General features: G+C 36.8%; 1 protein-coding gene across 8 annotated transcripts in view; it reads right to left on the reverse strand.

Moving 5' to 3' along the window:
• U2AF1 (U2 small nuclear RNA auxiliary factor 1) overlaps positions 1-16,892 on the reverse strand; it is a 20,285-nt gene extending 3,393 nt beyond the window's left edge. Inside the window, exons 1-7 of one of the 8 annotated variants that reach the window (XM_083361559.1) lie at positions 16,478-16,892; positions 13,083-13,170; positions 9,629-9,695; positions 6,438-6,487; positions 5,837-5,935; positions 1,475-1,608; positions 1,255-1,347 (exon numbers count right to left, since the gene is read on the reverse strand). In XM_083361559.1, coding sequence (XP_083217685.1) covers positions 1,255-1,347; positions 1,475-1,608; positions 5,837-5,935; positions 6,438-6,487; positions 9,629-9,695; positions 13,083-13,170; positions 16,478-16,521 — 575 coding nt within the window. In that variant the 5' untranslated portion in view covers positions 16,522-16,892. The other 7 variants (XM_083361558.1, XM_083361560.1, XM_083361561.1 and 4 more) reach the window with 7 other exon arrangements.
• Between the last annotated feature and the right edge of the window lie 400 nt (positions 16,893-17,292).

Here is a 17,292-nt window from a genome sequence, read left to right on the forward strand (position 1 = left end):
ATTTAACTTTAAATCTTGTATCCTGTATCCTGTATTCTTATTGCCCTGTACACCGCCCTGAGTCCTTCGGGAGAAGGGCGGTATATAAATCAAATAAATAAATAAATAAATAGTTACTTGAGAAACTGCCGACTGGTGCATTCAATGGTGCACTGATGACATTGTTTAGCCAACTGTCAAGGCCTAGAAGCACACTTTCTCTGCAGCAGTGCCTACTCTTTGGAATGAAATTCCTCCCAAGGTTTTAATGGCTCCCACCTTGCTAGGATTTTTAAGGGCCTTAAAGACCTGGCCCTTGGAGGGGATACCTCTTTGCTTCTGTTCCCTTTTCAGTTATTTTCTTTGTAGTTGTTCTTCTTGTGACATGTGCACGTTTTCTACTGTTCCTTACATTTAAATGTTTTAATAGTTGTAAACCACGCAGTTATTGGGAATTTGGTGGCATATACATTTATTGTTACGTACATAATCATGTAAAATTACAGTTGCCAGTTGTTTAGATGTGTTGGTCTACATAAGTATTGAGTTCTTCCTAAGAACTTAGGTTGTAATAACTGGCCTAGTAAATGTGTGGATCCAACCAGCATGGCCTTTTGTAATTGACATTTTGTTAATGTACAGATCTTCTAAGTGCTGCCCGAGATTTTGGGGGTATGGCACCCAGTGTATCAATGATCACCACAACTGGTTCATGCCATAAACTTTGAATTTATAATAATAATAATAATAATAATAATAATAATAATAATAATAATAATAATAATAATAATAGTAGTAGTAGTTGGAAGGGATCTTGGAGCTCATCTAGTCCAACCCCCTGCTCATCTATCAAGATTTTGATAGTTTGTGACCTCCAATTCTTTGTTTTCTGTTCTACTATCCCAATATTGCCACATCAATTATCCACCCTTTCTTCTTTTCAATCACAGTTAAATCTGGTATGTTATGTGCCAAGATTTTTATCATTTTCTATTTGGAAATCCCACTATATTTCAATCCACTCATTTTCAACTACTTTTTCAGCTCTTATGTTCCCGTCAATTTTTCATTACTGGCACATGATAGTTTTTACAGATGTTATAACAACTAATTTTGGCAACCGTGTTATGTCATTGTTCATAATGAGTTTCTACAATTTTCTTTTACAAACTGGGTATATGATCTATTGTTTCTTCTGCCTCTCTGCATAATTTGAAAATTATTTTTAAATAACATGCTTTTTAAAAATACTTTCAAAGTTTCAGAAATACTTACTTCTTGCGGCGGCGGCCATACAGCTCACGTCGCAATTCTCGAGAAATTGGCTTCAAATGCATAAAGTTACAGAAACCTCCTCTTGTGCACTCTCTGGGAGTAAAGAAATAAATACAGACTGATTAATGAAGAACATTACAGCTTTCTGTCTAATGTTATTAATTACTTTGGTCACATAAGATTTCTAAGAGACATAAAGCAATAGAGACAGATTTATTACCCCATTTCATACTGACGGCAACAAGCTTCTCTGAAATCTGTCACAGGGGAAAGCTCAGCATGAATTGGTTGTCCATTAAACCACCGATTGTTCAGATCAATCACAGCCTTTTCTGCATCTTCTTCACGTCGAAACTGAAATAATGTTTTACAAAAGGTTCTATGTAATTAAACTGAATCAAAGGGAAAATATTCCAAGCAAAAAAATAAGCAAAATATTTGTTTCAGAATGTTTTGAGCATGAAATGAGCTTTGCCAAACATTCTGGAAGTGTTTCAAGCCACAGTACCACTGTTTCCTGATTATTTATCACATGGCACATTCACATCACATTTCAATAAAAATACAAGAGATAGAAATAGAAAATACAAAATATTTAATCTAAAATATTATAAACATGTCCAGATTAGATATAAGTTTTGCTTCATTTGTCACAGATAAGAAATCAACAAAGTCTCCATTATAGGCTCTACTTTGGCACTCTGTGACTATACGTTGAATAGTTTTTCAGCCCGCAGTCACAAATTGGTGATGGTATTTTGTCCCACCCTTCTGCATATCTACCATGTCCAGTGCCAATTCAGTGCAGTATTGTCCATATTGCAGGGGCTGCTCAAATCCAGGTGGCATTTCTAAGATGCAAGGGAAACCACCACATTTTGGGGGGGGGGGGGAATTTTATATCCAATGTTGTTTCCATATATTGTGTATGTTAAAATAATAATTTGGATAAGAATGTTTTATTAAGTTTCATGCCTGAAATATTTAGACAAAGCATTTTGCATACTCTAGGTTCCAGACTTTTGTCTCTCAGAAAAAGGAAAAGTATTCTGGCAGAATTTAGCCATTTCAAGTTGTATTGCTCTGAGCTTTGTGACTAGATGGGATTACAAATTGACCCTGCCGCTTTGGGCCTTGATCCTGGATATTTAATAGTAAGGATCTGAAAGAGTATAGCTGCGTGAACACAAGAACCTTGGCTCTTTTAAAGCAGGGCTTTTCAACCAGTGGTAAGGATACCACCTGTGGTACATTGGCACCTGGCAGATGGTACGCGACCATCCTAGAAATGTAGCGGGGGAAGGGAATGAGCTGAACCGGTGGTAACGCCACACAAACCTGAGGGAGAGATGGCTGGAGCTGCAGGGCTGAGTGAAAGCGCCAGGATCAGCGCTTCTTCGGGGCTGTCAGGGCTCAGTGGAAGCACCAGGATCAGCGCCAGGCTCCAGCTGGAGCTCAGGGCTAATCCTGGCGCTTCTGAGCGAGCCAATCAGCTGGAATGTTGCAGCATCTCCAGGGTCTTGTGATTTACATTCAGATGCTTGGCAACTGATTCATATTTATGACGGTCACAGTGTCCCAGGGTCATGTGAAGTGACCAAAACCTGTTGCAACCACCCAGCGGGGGGGGGGGGGGGAATAAAAACCAAACACCCCCACCCCACCCCCGCTGCCAATCCTCAACAGAAATGCTCACAACAATGAAAACCTCGGACAGGAGGAAGAGTGCCGCTGTGTGGGCAAGCAGGTGTCTTGCTCGGCTGTGGCTTGGGGGGCACTTTTTTCAGTGCCATTCTAACTTCAAACAGTCACTAAGCGAACTGTTGTAAGTCGAGGACTACCTGTACTTCATCATTTTTTTTCTTTCTTTTTTTGGTCAGGCGACTGGTGGGTACTCAGATATTGCGATATCCTAAAAGTGGTACAATGGGTGAAAAGGTTGAAAAGCCCTGTTTTAAAGTAATGTCATTTATGGAAGGGGGAATGATACTGGGAGCAAGGTCAGCACATCTTCCCCATTCCTCTTATTAATTAATGTTCATTTAGAAATATTTGATATAACTTCCTGAAAACCATCTAGATATAGTCATTATAACAATATCATATATTAAATTGATATATTAAACTGATAAGAGTTAAATAATAATTAGAATCAAACACATTCCAGATTTCCTCTGGAATGCCTAACACCTGTATTTTCCAATATTATGAGAAACTGGAAAAGCATGTATTTATTTCTAATATATTTAAGCCAACCATAAAAACACCATTTTCAAAATGAAAAATAAAATAAATCAATATCATTTTGCCAATACTGTATTTGTTGTTGTTAGCTGCAAAGTCGTGTCTGACCCATCGCGACCCTATGGAAAATGTTCCTCCAGGCCTTCCTGTCCTCTACCATCTTCTGGAGTCCATTTTGGCTCACGCCTACTGCTTCAGTGACTCCATCCAGCCACCTCATTCTCTGTCGTCCCCTTCTTCTCTTGCCCTCAACCTTTCCCAGCATTAGGCTCTTCTCCAGTTGAGTCTTCCTTCTCATTAGGTGGCCAAAGTATTTGAGTTTCAGCTTCAGGATCTGGCCTTCTAAAGAGCAGTCAGGGTTGATCTCCTCTAGGACTGATCGGTTTGATCGCCAAGGGACTCGCAGTAGATTGTGTGCGTGTTGCAAAGATTTAGGATGAAAAAGAGGCCCTTCTCTGCAGCTGACATACTCTTCAATAGCAGCTTATTTTATAGTTTCTAGGACAACTTTCTGATGGTGAAGTTTACATTATGTAATTTTCCTTGTTTTGTTATCTTGATTTTCATTTGCTCCTTGCTTTAGCCACATAATAGCAGTATATTAATATTTTTCCATTAAAAAAATAGAAGTTTTCAAAAACATTTTAAAAATCTAGCCTCAGTATGAATTAAAAAAGAATGCCAACTTATCATTATAAAAATCAGTTCTATACATGTAAAGTGCCATGTTAAAGCTGCCTGACAATATTTTGTGACTAATAATAAAAATTCAAATAAGAGAAGGGAGCGTGAAAATTAGCTCAAACTACAGAGGTTTCAAAAGGGAAAGAGGAAAATAACTTTTTCTAATCTAATTGTCTCTTGCAATAAGATTTTAATAAAATTCTTTTGAATGAATGTCAGAAATTGCTGTTTTAGAAACTATAACCTTTTTATAGCATCAAGTTTTAATAGAACTAAAGTTTCAAATATCACAGAATATTATTCATTTTGCTTACTTAGTTTCAACAGTGTTACCAAGACAAAATTTCATTGGAACCTAATCAATCTAGAATTTTTCTGTATTCTAACCAGAATTTAGAAAACATTTTCTTCAGAAGACAATTTGTAAGAAAAACTTGATGCGCAACGTATCAGTCATTTATAGTGGACTTTGCCTATAGTTAAGACATGTTACTGTGAAAACGTATTTTTATGTGCTTAGAAAATTTACTGTACTTGACAGAAAAGTGATCCCAAAATACTTAAACAATACTTTCTTACTGTTTAATTTAATGTAATTCAGATTCCAAGTTCTTTATAAAAGGCAGTGAAAACACATCCAGAGAAAGAAATGGAGCCTTTTGCATTCTTGATAAAGGACTTAGGTCCTGAAATGTACTGACTATGCTAGTAACTCTCAAACTTTGTGGTACTGCAATTTCTGAAAACTAAATTTGTGTGCCCCCCCCCGCCTGTCCTATGAATAAAATTAATGAATTCATTAATGTTACAGTTGAGCAAAAATACGTGTCAGAAGGACAGAATTATCCGATAATTTTTAAATCACAGGGTTTGTCAAATTTTTGGCACAGCAAAATTGTGGAGACAAAAAGCAAAACCTTGAACAATTTCCGACAGAGTTCCCACTGCTTGAGCAAGCTTGACCAGACTTTTTCTTAATGCCAGCCATCTCTGCATTGGTCTTATCCCTCACCATCCAGTTTGAGAATCACTGGCAATACAATCAATCCTTCACAGGCCCTCTGAAGATCGTTTTTCCATCTGCCTTGTGCACATTGTCTCACACTTTGTAATTATTTCATTGATATTTACATTTTAACCAACAGGCATGGATATTTACCTGTCGATCATGTAGATTAGGAATATGCATAGAATAGCTATTTTAGGGTGGCTTGTGCCTAAATATGGATTTGGTTCAGATACAAAAATAAATTGTTTTGTTCCAGACACAGATTAAAATGAGACAGAAATATTTTCAGGGCAGTAGAGATGAGTGGGGAAAAAATTCTCAGGAACATTGATGGCCGAGGGCATTTAGGAGTGGAGGAATGGAAAGCATTGGGAAACTGGTAGTGGGATATTCTATGCTGCTGAAAAGGGATAATGTGCAACAGACTTTCTCCAACTTCCTGTAAAACACTGCAATCTTTCTGGATTTTGTTCTAGACTTGAAATAACAAAAACATCCTATATTTTTCTTCTGACCAATCATGGTCTCATCTGCAATAGTTCGACAGGGTGTCCAGAACGCAGCATGGTTTAGGTTCAAAATAAATCACATACTCCATTTAGTATGCCTTTTTAATCTATATCTATATTTATTTCTACATTTTACCTTTACATATACGTTTCCAACCAAATGATCTCCAAGGTTATCACAGACATTCATCTCTTCTACTTCACCATATTTTTCTTCCATTTCTGTGAAGACCTCCTAGATAGACAAAAAGCTTGTCGTCACTGAATTATTTTCAATAAGACACAAAAAGAAAAGAATTAAATACATAAAGCCATCACAATAATTATTTTATTTAAACTTTATATTTTTTCCACCAGTTACCAAATGGCTTTGGTGGCTTGCAAATAATAATAATCTCAAAAGGCAGCTTTACATGGAAGAGCTTACATCCTGCAATGATACCTTTAATGCCATCAAACAGTAACATTTGCCTATTCCAGGTTTTTGGGAATTATTCAATGGGTGCCAAATTTAGTTTACCCATCTGGCTATGTGATCAACCATAATAAATTCAAATTTAATCACTTAGTCAGGTTTGCATACAACATGTAGCCTAAAAAGCACTGGGCAGAAATTTAGCCTTTTAAAATATTTTACTCCATTATAAACATCAGAAAGTGTAGCTTTAACTACAGTAAAGTAGTTCTTGATGTTCACATTTACAAAAATGTCCAAAGCTTTGTTCAGTATAACATACCTCAAAGAATTCATCATAATGTTCCTGCATTTCAACATCACTCACAGCACCTGTAAATATCAAGTCACATTAATTAGAACTTGTTTTGCACTGTAGCAATACAAAGGTCTTTTGAGTATATTGTTTATAATTTTTAGTGAAATGACAGTAGAAGCCGTCTACTGGAGTAAAAAATATATAATTTAGCTAAAAATTAGATGTAGACCATGAGCAGTTCTGCAAGTCCCTAAAAAAAAAACAGCAATTTTTATAGTTTCAATCAACAACCCAAACACACACTTTCATGAGAGACTGAATGATAACTAAGGAAACTAATCTGATATTTAATACTCCAACATTACAGTTTTTGTAAGAATCTTTGAAATATAATTTCTAGGACTAAATAAGAAATGACATTAAATATTTTAAGTGAATGTCATGTTAAAATTACTATTCCTAAAAGCAAATATTAATTTTTTGGGGTGGTATAACTAAAACTGCTCACAATCCATACAACTGAACACAGCTATTAACACAACATATATGACATTCCTTCCATAAGCCCTCCATTTTAATTGTATTTACTGACTGGAGGAGGAATTTTGTTCCAAATATCTTGCAAATTTCATAACAGTTAAAGCAAGCCGTGCAGTATTATTTCCATGCCTTAAGTTGAAAACTTTATAGGCAATTAGGTCACCTATTAAAAGCAAATGTTTTAAATATACTTAATTCAAACTAAAGAGTATGGCAAAAATTGATGCCTTTACAGTCCTTTACTAAACATGTATTAATGCTGTTTATATTCATTTAATACAAAACTTTTAAGTATAATGGAATAGCTTAAAAGATTCTAGTTCACTGAAAGCAATTTATACTTTCAAATAAGCAAGCTTTACAAACAAGTGTCTGAAATAATAATGTCTGGGAAAATTCAAGTCGTTGTTTCCCAAACATTTTGTTAAAAATTATGATCCACTTTAAATCTATTTCAATAAAGATAACAGCAATATATAACAAACAGCACAGTGCTTTCAAGATATATGGTGGTATAACTAACTGCTAACGGTACACTGAGATTATGGAAACTATTGTCCAATATATATGTATGACACCCAGTTCAGAAAAACTGGCTAATGGCTACATTTATATTTAAACAACACACATATAATTGGATACTAAACACTGATATATATAATCATTTAAATCTTTTACGAGGTTTTAAAATGCATTAAAAAGTCACAGCAAAGTTCCGAAATATCCTATCTATATATAAATTAATGGCTATTTGCTCAGATTCTGTCAGTACATCAATTGTTGCCATATGTGACTTTCCTAAATTTAATAAAAGTATTTTCCTGTAAAAGACAATCCTAAGCAAATCAAATTACAAAATAGTACTCTGGACTAAATGAGTATAACATCAGAGTACTATTACTAGATGCTACTGATGCTATTGTATTACAGCAAAGGGGAGCACAGTAGTTAAACAATGTAAACTTTTAATAACCAAACTGTCTTGTAACAAACCATGCAACTCCTTAACAGCAAAATGCTGTTGATTATTATTTTAATAACACTAAATTTTAAAAACTATTATTTGAATGTTTATTACATTATTTTGAAATATACCTGCTGCTGAATGTTCAGCTAGCAGATTTTGGGCCAATAAAATTGTAACAATTTCACAGCAAACCATATAGCTTATATACGAATTAATTTTCAGGCTGAAGGAAATTTTAATACGTGCTCAGATAATGACATATCACTGCATATTATTTAGCAGCGGGAAATGGAGACAGCACCATAATTAGCAGATTGTGCTTAACTATTAATTCTTGATCATTGCATTGTTTAACTGCTTCAAGAGCAAATCACAGACTGGCTCAATTATTTACCCTTTTAAGTTATTTATTTCTACTGGTGTACAGTAGACAAATAAGATTTTCATAATTCATAACTACATAGGTATTCAGAGTTAGTTCAAATTAATTTCCACATTTTCCCATTTACTAAATTTCAGTTTTGAAATTAAATAAATTTTAAGTGTACCTACACAGAGAGGTCAAATTAAAGTGATTTAAGCATCTAAATATAGATGGAACATTTTAAATTAAATTACATGCTGTTGATATTATCACTGAGTAACAGCAAAATATTAAAAATATACTGAAAAAAATGGTGCTAGGGGCAAGGACCGAGAAGCAGAACAATGACTCAAGGCTTTTAACTTGTTGCTTAAAAAACAATATATATATATATATGTATATATAAAACGGGTGGGTAGCCAAAATTTGGGATGGGAGGCTGGGTTTTGAGGACAAAAATTTTCAGACACATTTTATAAAATGTGGCCAGTTTGCTTCGTTAAAACTAAAAATGGTAGACCAGCTTCAGTTGACACTGAGCTCTGACAATCAAGTCCAGGGAACCAGTGAAGGAACTTGTATGAACTTACAGCGCAAACCGTCAGCAGACTGGGAAGAGTTTTGAGGGTTACGGTAAATGTTCAAGAGGGCAATGGTCTGAAATACAAAACGCAACAACTTTATATTATGGAAAATAAGTTTAACAAACTGATTTCCGTCTGGTGATCACTTTTAGTTGAGTCTCAGTGCTGAAAGAGAGAATGTTATTTTCTCCCACGAGAAAAATATGTGTCCCTTTTGAACCACCCTAACATTAAAAAATAGAGATCTCACAACACTTTACTATTGTATTAATTTCAAATGCAACAATTCTATTTTAATAATTGATCCTTGATGCCATAAAATCATGTTAAAAATGTCTGATACTAGTTGCCTTAACAGACAATAGTAAGGTTGTCCTGAAATCTCTATTGTCTAAGAGCGTTAAGGTGAAACAAATTCTAAGTTTCACTTACCGTTAATGCAAAAAAAAAAATTCAGACAAAAAGACCAAGACGTTTGATAAATGCCTAATACTTATTCTTAACAATACAAAAGCAATGTTTCACATTCTCCTAAAGAAAATAAAATTCTAATCAATTTGTTTGTTAAAGGCCATTCTTTTTTGCATACACCTAGGCATTTAACAAATTCTTGATCATTATGTTAAGAGTTCCATCACTTGTCCTGTTTGCAACAGCTTTATGTCAGCAGCTCAGAAGCCAACATGATTTTCTCATATTTAGGAATGGGCTCTTTTAACACCATTCTTTAAAAAAAAATTTCTCCAACTGTGGGACTTACAGTGTGAGCCGTCAGCCGTCTGTGCACTGTTTTGGGGATTACGATAGATGTTTTGAATCAAGATGGTCTGCGGGGAAAAAAAAATAAAAAGGGGAATTCTACTGGCTGCTGTGCATATAATAGACAATTGCAAAGAGACAACTTTTTGTGAATTGCTTAATATTTTTCTCAAGTTGTAGGCTATTTTCTTTTGTATTTGCACCATGTTTTTTAAAATACCATTCAAGCATTCATATTATGAAAACAGTGACTAGTTTCACCAAGAAGCAACTACTTAGCTCACATCTAGAAGTGGAGTTAGTAATACAGTATTTTTGTAACTCATCAGCCAATCTGTGAACATCATTTAAAGTTAAATCCATTCAGTTTAGATAAAAAATGACTGCTTAATATATGTCAATATATCAAGATGATTGCCACACAGTCTCCAGTCTTATCAAGACTTTTCTTGGTGGAGTTTCTGTTTAAATAATATGAGTTTCTAAATGTTCACTTTTTGCAGATCTTTAAAGAAAGATTTTCCTTTCAGTCTTTGTACTTTTCTACTTGAAGAATTTGCCCAGGCAGACTTGAAACCTTACATTTGTACCGTTCTTCTTAATATCAAGTTGTCTGAAAAAACAAACCATGTTTAAGTTAGTAATCTAATATCTGAGAATTGAATTGTCCATATTAGTTTAAGTTGCTCAATGTTACTTAAAAAAAATGTTAGTTTACACGAGCTTTTATTTGAACTGATATAAACCACTATATTTACAAATTTGTTTCCAGAGCATATTTATTTTTATAAAACCAGCCAGTGTTAACCTGTAGTCCTTAGCTGCAGTAAAATAATTCTTTTATCAATTATTGTTTCTGTGCTAATGATTGCTTCTATCTGCTAAAACTGTTTTTATGCAAGCTGGCATGAACCTGCAAGATTTCTTAAAAATCACGTTCTTTAGTAATGTACTTCTGCATTAACCATAATAATATAACCTATATCTATTGTTTGTTAAGTATCTAACTTGTCACAGAATATTGGAAAACAGACAGGACAGAGTAATTCAAATTAAATTAAATTACTCCACATTTTATCATTCTCAATTCAGGCTAATTGACCTTTTAATGTATTTATGAGATAGGTGTGACATCAGAAACCTAGCTACTGGTAATATACAGTGATACCTCGGTACTCATTTTTAATTGGTTCTGGGAGGTGCAATGAGTACCAAAAACAACGACCACAAAACAAATTTTTCCCATAACAAATAATGTAGTGACTCACAAGGCAGCCAACAAGAGGTTCTAGCTTGTGTAAAAAGCACTACAACAGATCATAGTTGGAAAACAAAAAATATATTTCTGTAAAGTATTCCGAAACTAAAGTAGTTATGAACCTATATGGATATTAAAGCTACAAGGGAAACCCTCTACAACAAGGGTGTCAAATTCGCCGCATCACGTGATATATCGTGACGTATTGCGACTTTTTCCCCATTGCCAGAGGTGGAGTGGGGTGGCCTCTCCATGCTTTCAAAGGCCCATTAAAGAACAACAACATTTGCTATATTGTTCCTAGATTAAACAGTGAGTTTTGTTTGGAGTTCTCTGTAGACTCCTCTCAATTATTTCAGTTTTCAGGAAAGGAATCAAGATCTTCTTTAGCTAAGCCTTAGCCTTTAGCTAAGCACTAATATTTTTTTACTGTTTAAATGATGTTGTTTATATCTTATTTTACATTCTAATGTTCTTAATGTCCTACTGGTAGATAGACAAGGTATAAATAAGGCAGCAAGATTGTTAACAAGGACCAATCATTATGATCATGTTATGCTAGTGAGATGTCATCTGCAAACAGCCTCTCATTTGTTCAGGTAAAATTTAAAATGTTAGCACTTACTAATCAATTTATTGCCAGGTAATCTGAAGAACTATCATGTAGCTACACATATATACATTGAATCTTTTGGCTAGATATTTCTGTTAAATTAGCGCCCAGTGTCTCATTGGCAAAAGTTTTAACAACACCTAATAATCTCGCCTTGGTTGGAAACTAAGCAGATTGGCTTTGTTAACACTTGGTTAACAGACTAACTGGGAATACAAACTAGACTGGAATATTGAAAAACATATTGAAGCAATGTTAGAATTTTAGTTGAAAGCTGAGTAGATGTTGTTGTCTATGAACAGAATATAAAAACAGTAAACAGCAATGAGTACCTACTTGTAAACTTAATGAGATACGTAAGAATACAGTACTAACAGGAAAGATTTTTCTAGTCATTTATCTATACAGGGGTGTCAAACTGGCGGCACCCAGGCTCCATAAAGGCAAAAACGTCATAATACGTCAAGTGACGCGATTGAGTTTGACACTCGTGATCTATACACTATTCATGAGCAAAATTATCCAATTGGGAGCCAAAATATTTTCCCTATATCTTTGGTGTCATTGGTTCACAAACACACGGGGAAAGGAGGGGAGAAAGCAAAAACACGGCACTCTCAACTTCTATCCTAGTTAGTTTTAGTAACCAGTGCTTAAGTGTGGCAATTTCTGCATCGCAAGTAGCTGATGTCTTATTTTCATAACAATGTTTATTATTTTAACGTTAAGCATTTTTAAAAGATAAAAAGCTGAAATATATGGAAATTCTTACATTAAAAACAATTTGCTATTTAATAAAATAAGACAAAGTGTGCATTAGAGGATTTGTGTATTCCTAGTAACAAAGCTATCTTGATAGTTCACAACTAGCTCAGAACAGATGTTCTACATTTCAGAGTTTGGATATTACAATGCCTACAATCTCATCATGGCTATTATAGTGGAACTGATTAAAGCTGAATCTGGAGAGCACTAGACTGCGTACCCTTGGACTGGACTGTCCTAAACTACATGATATATTTGATTTTGACTTATTGGGATGCAAAAATATTACCTATGTTAATGACATTAAAAATGACTAGACTGCTGTTAGCACGAAATGAAAAACTGAAATCTATGTTGTGCTATATAAAAAAACCATTCAGCAAGGCCTATTATTATTTCACATATACTTCCCTTGAAGAGACAGTCATAAAGATGATATATTTTCATGCCAGCTTTTTTTTGAAGAGCAGAAATTTACATGTATTTGCAATTTCACAGAACTACTTATCAGGAAAATGATCAAAGGTGGTTTTGGTCAAATTAGATTTCTTCAATTAAAAAAAGTATTTATTTACTATGGCAAATACGACCCAAAAGGTTATCACTGGCTGACTTTTAACAAATCACATTCAAATAAGTATTATTTTTAATGGCACAGAATAAAATAATTTAAAAGGGCAGGTTTTAGAAAAGATAACTTGTGAACGTTTCTATTAAAAAAAACTTTCAGCAAATTAGGATTTTTTTTTACAAATCTTAAGTTTTAAAAGTCACATATAAAAAGATATGTGAGGAATTGTAAAAAGAAAATACACAAACCTGACTAAATGTTGGTTTATTGTGCAATCGAGAACATCGATCTCCATGGCGACATGCTCCAATTTTGAAATAAAAAGAACAGTTGACCCTGAAATCAAACAAAAATGGAGAATTTTTCTTTAAAATTAGTGATCAGTAAAATCAGTATGCATAGAAATAGTAAATAAATAACAAATCAAATCATTTTAATGTGTGCCAGTATGCCCACAGTAAAAAAAATGACAATAAAGGTTATCTTATCAAGTAGACAGGACATTTTCAGGCTAAAAACCAGAAGACGATGAGCTTTAGTCCTGCCTTAGGCATGAAAGCCTGGATGACTTTGGGCCAGTCACTCTTTCTCAGCCCAACCAAGAGTTGTTGTGGTAGGGAAAATAAGAGGAAGGAATATAAATATGTTCACTGCCTTGATTTACTTATTAAAAATAATAAAGGCAGAATATAAACAAAATATGTAAAACACTTCATAAATTGTGCTACAGCACTTCTCAAAAGGTATTGTCTTATTTTAACAAACTAATCTTAGGTTGGTTTCCTTGAAAGTTCCACAAACAAAGCTAAGCTTATTCCCAAATACTATATGGTTGAACTGGGATGTAATTTAGATATGCTTTATCTATACCACAATTTAAATCAATGACGATCTATAGAGGAATCTTGCTATTTCAAATTTGATCCTGAGGGTCTCAGAATATATAAAGTAGAAAAAAAAATGAGTGTACATTATGTGGAAATATTCCATGCTAATTTCCTGAACCCATGCAAGTTATTTCCCGTCATTAAATATAACAGGAAAGCCAAATGAAGCATTTTAGGACAATAAATACGGATAGTACATCTTGCAAATTAAAACTAGGTAATATTCAGAAACATTTTAAATATTCAAGCCTCTGTAATCAATTTCATTTGGTGAGGAATTTCCCCTTTATACCAATCTCCTAGATTATCAGGGAGCTTAGGAAATAAATCAACAGAAACGGCTGGAAGACCAGTGGTAGAAGACTCAAACTTGACCAAACATACATATGAACTTGTATAAAAAGCATATTTTGCTGCCTTTATTGCATTTGCGGATAATGCCCTAGAAGCCTTGTTTTGTGAATCATTCCCTTTTGGAAAAAACCAGGAAAGCTCTTTCCACAGGCCACTGTGTAATGTTTTGCCACATTTTGCTGATAAACTTGCTCACATTCTCTCAGGTTTGAACTTTGCATGGATGGGGTCTGAAAAAGTAACTGGGATAAATTCTGCAATATGTTGCCTAGGATTCATTTTGGTCATATGAGCTCCACCAGTTGCTGGGCGATTCATATCCTATGGCTTTTCCAAGCCAAAAGGGTTGGGGTATGAATAGCTGGACCTGGTATATAATAAGCTCTTCTAAAGGGGAGATGGCAATGAAGAGGCATTCCTGGTTCTCTGTTTTCAACAACTATAGACTATAGAAAATGTAATGAGGCTGTAACAGCAGATGAAGAGCATTACATAGAGCACAGGTGTCAAACTCGATCGCTTTATGTGACGTATCATGACGATTTTTGCCTTTGCGGAACTGGGGTAGGCGTTCCCTGCCCAAGACACATCCGGCCCACGGCCCACCAATTTGACATAGAGACAAGTAGGCATATGGCAGCCAGTCAGAAGCCTCTCCAGCTTTGCTTAATGAGAAATGGGAGGCCCTGGTGACAGTAACTGATCCATTTATTACCTCCAGAAGAGTTTACTTGAATATGCTCTCCATGGAGCTGTCTTTTAAAGCTAACCAGAAAATGCAACTGATCAAAAGGCAGATCAACCTATCTGCTGGCAGATAACTTACTCCAGCTGTGTAGTGCTCGTTTGCAGGCACTGAAATCTCCCAATAGGTTTCCTTGTACAATTTAAAGAGATGATTTTAACCTATAAACCTGTTTATTGTTTGGCTTCTATATTTTTCCAAGGCTTATCTTTTCCAAATAAAAAGAACTGATCTGGTCCATTTGTCTTAAAGAGGGAATATTGAAGATTCTGTCCATTATGTGATGTGGTGCAGGTGGATTTAAAATAATTATTTTTTTTATCACCGGGATATCATTCTGGAACAGTCAGCTCCTGGATGGCACCTTTTCTAGAGGTCAGGAAGGTAGATATAATGCAGGGGTGTCAAACTCAATTTCATTGAGGGCCGTATCAGCATTGTGGTTGCCCTCAGGGGGCTGGGTGGGTATGACCAGGGTGGGCGTGGCCTACTGGGTGGGCGTGGCTAGAGTGTGTATGGCCTACTGGGTGGGCATGGCCAACTCTCCATCGTTGGCATCAAGGGTGTCTATGGGGGCCTGGGCAGGAGTGGGACAGATCTGAGGGTCTCTGGCAGAAGGAGGATCTCTGGGCCAAGGCAGTGGGGGCCGTTCCCTCCCTGTTTCCAGGATGGCTTCGCAGGCCACATGAAACCACTTCGCGGGCCTGATCTGGCCCCCCCCCCCGGGCCTTGTGTTTGACATGTCTGATATAATGGAACTGTGATAATTATTGCTTGAATTACAAATAACTGTTAGTGGTTTTGTTGCAAATGTATCAATTTTATGTGTTTATCTCAGGGATATTTGATATTGGGGGGAGTAAAGGACAGAAACCCTCCCACAAACAAATAAAAAGTGCATAGCATAGTTTTAACAAGCCAGGATTTCAAGTGTTCACTTTGCATTATCAAGAATAAAAATGGGGTGGCCAGGCGAAACTTTTCAATCCCTCTTTCTTTAAATGTCTTCACCCGAGCTGAGAGGTGATGCCCGGCTAAAAGCAGTCCCCCCCCCCCAGGATTGATGGCAACAAGGGCTTTAGATGTATACGAAGACTTCCCGCCCGAACTATTTGCAGTGAAAATGCTGAGGAAGAGCCGCCTGAAGCCTGCAAGTCTTCTTTCCGGCAAAGCCTTCTCACGTGCGCTTCCGCCGCCATAAAAAAAAGGACCGTTGGGGTAACGGGAAAGCAAAGAGGCCAAGCGGACTGAGGAAGCCCCTCGCCGTCCGCAGCCCGCCATCGGTGGCTCTTCCGGAAGAGCGCGCGCGGGCGAGTACGCCACGCGCTCCTCCTCCAGAAAGAGGCTCCCCACCCACCCCCCCACCGCGAGCGCGCGCTTCTGAATTGCCATCTCAAGCGCCGCTCCAGGCTGCACGAGGCGTTCGAGCAACAGCAAGTTGCGAAAAGAGCTGGCGGTTTCGCGCGCTTCGGGTTCCCAGAGCCGAAGAGCGCGCACGCGCGGATCTCAGACCGAGAGAAAGAATAAGAGCTCCTCGTGGGAATCCATTGCTTGTTAAATGGTCTCTGCCACAGAGCTGTCACAAGCCTCGTGGCCCTAAATCGCAGGCGCCTCGGGGACCTCGGAGTGTGTGTGTGGGGGAAACAAACGCACTTACTTGTCTTTTTCGGTACCGAAGATGGAGGCCAGATACTCCGCCATCTCTCCCAACCTGCCCGGCCCGGCCGACCGCCGGATCCCTCGGCACCCACCTAATACGTCATAAGTCCGCGACGGAAATATCTCCCGTGCCACCACCCGTGAAATGATCGACTGCCTACGACCAATCGGCACAGAAAGGTGGGGCTACTGGGAAATGTTTCGCGCATGCGCCTGGTGCTACCGTGTCGGAGTACTCCGCGCACGGCCTCGCTGCCTTTCGCCCTGGGATAGCTCACCCTGAGCAGAAGGTTTTTCCATCAGCCCCAGAATAGGGGGTTCGTTTCAGGGTTCTCCTTTCCGTTTATGCCCTTTCTGATTTATTCCTTCTTTATCCTACCGTTTATTTTTTTAAAAAAACCCTTCCAATAAAAAAGGTTGGATTCCCATCCTTTAAAATGTTTATATTATTTAAAGCGGTGAATTAAGTCTGTGATGAATTGTGGAAAGAATATCGTAGACGAGGACTTATGTCAGGATGATGGGCCTGTTGCGACAATTACTGATACTGGAAAGAAACGTGGACGGGACAAGTAATTTAGATTGGGTCTCCCATCGAAGTACTAATTAGGTTCACTTTTATTGGGGGGGCATAAACCAAGATTAGGGATGCGGTGGCTCAGTGGGTTAGGACGCTGAGCTTGTCGATCAGAAGGTAGGCAGTTTGGTGGGTCAAATCCCGAGTGCCGTGTAGCAGAGTGAGCGCCTGTTACTCATCCCAGCTTCTGCCAACCTAGCAGTTTGAAAGCACGTAAAAATGCAAGTAGAAAAATA

The sequence above is a fragment of the Vipera ursinii genome (genome assembly GCF_947247035.1).
Source record: "Vipera ursinii genome assembly, chromosome: 4".
In the NCBI taxonomy this organism is placed as follows: domain Eukaryota; kingdom Metazoa; phylum Chordata; class Lepidosauria; order Squamata; family Viperidae; genus Vipera; species Vipera ursinii.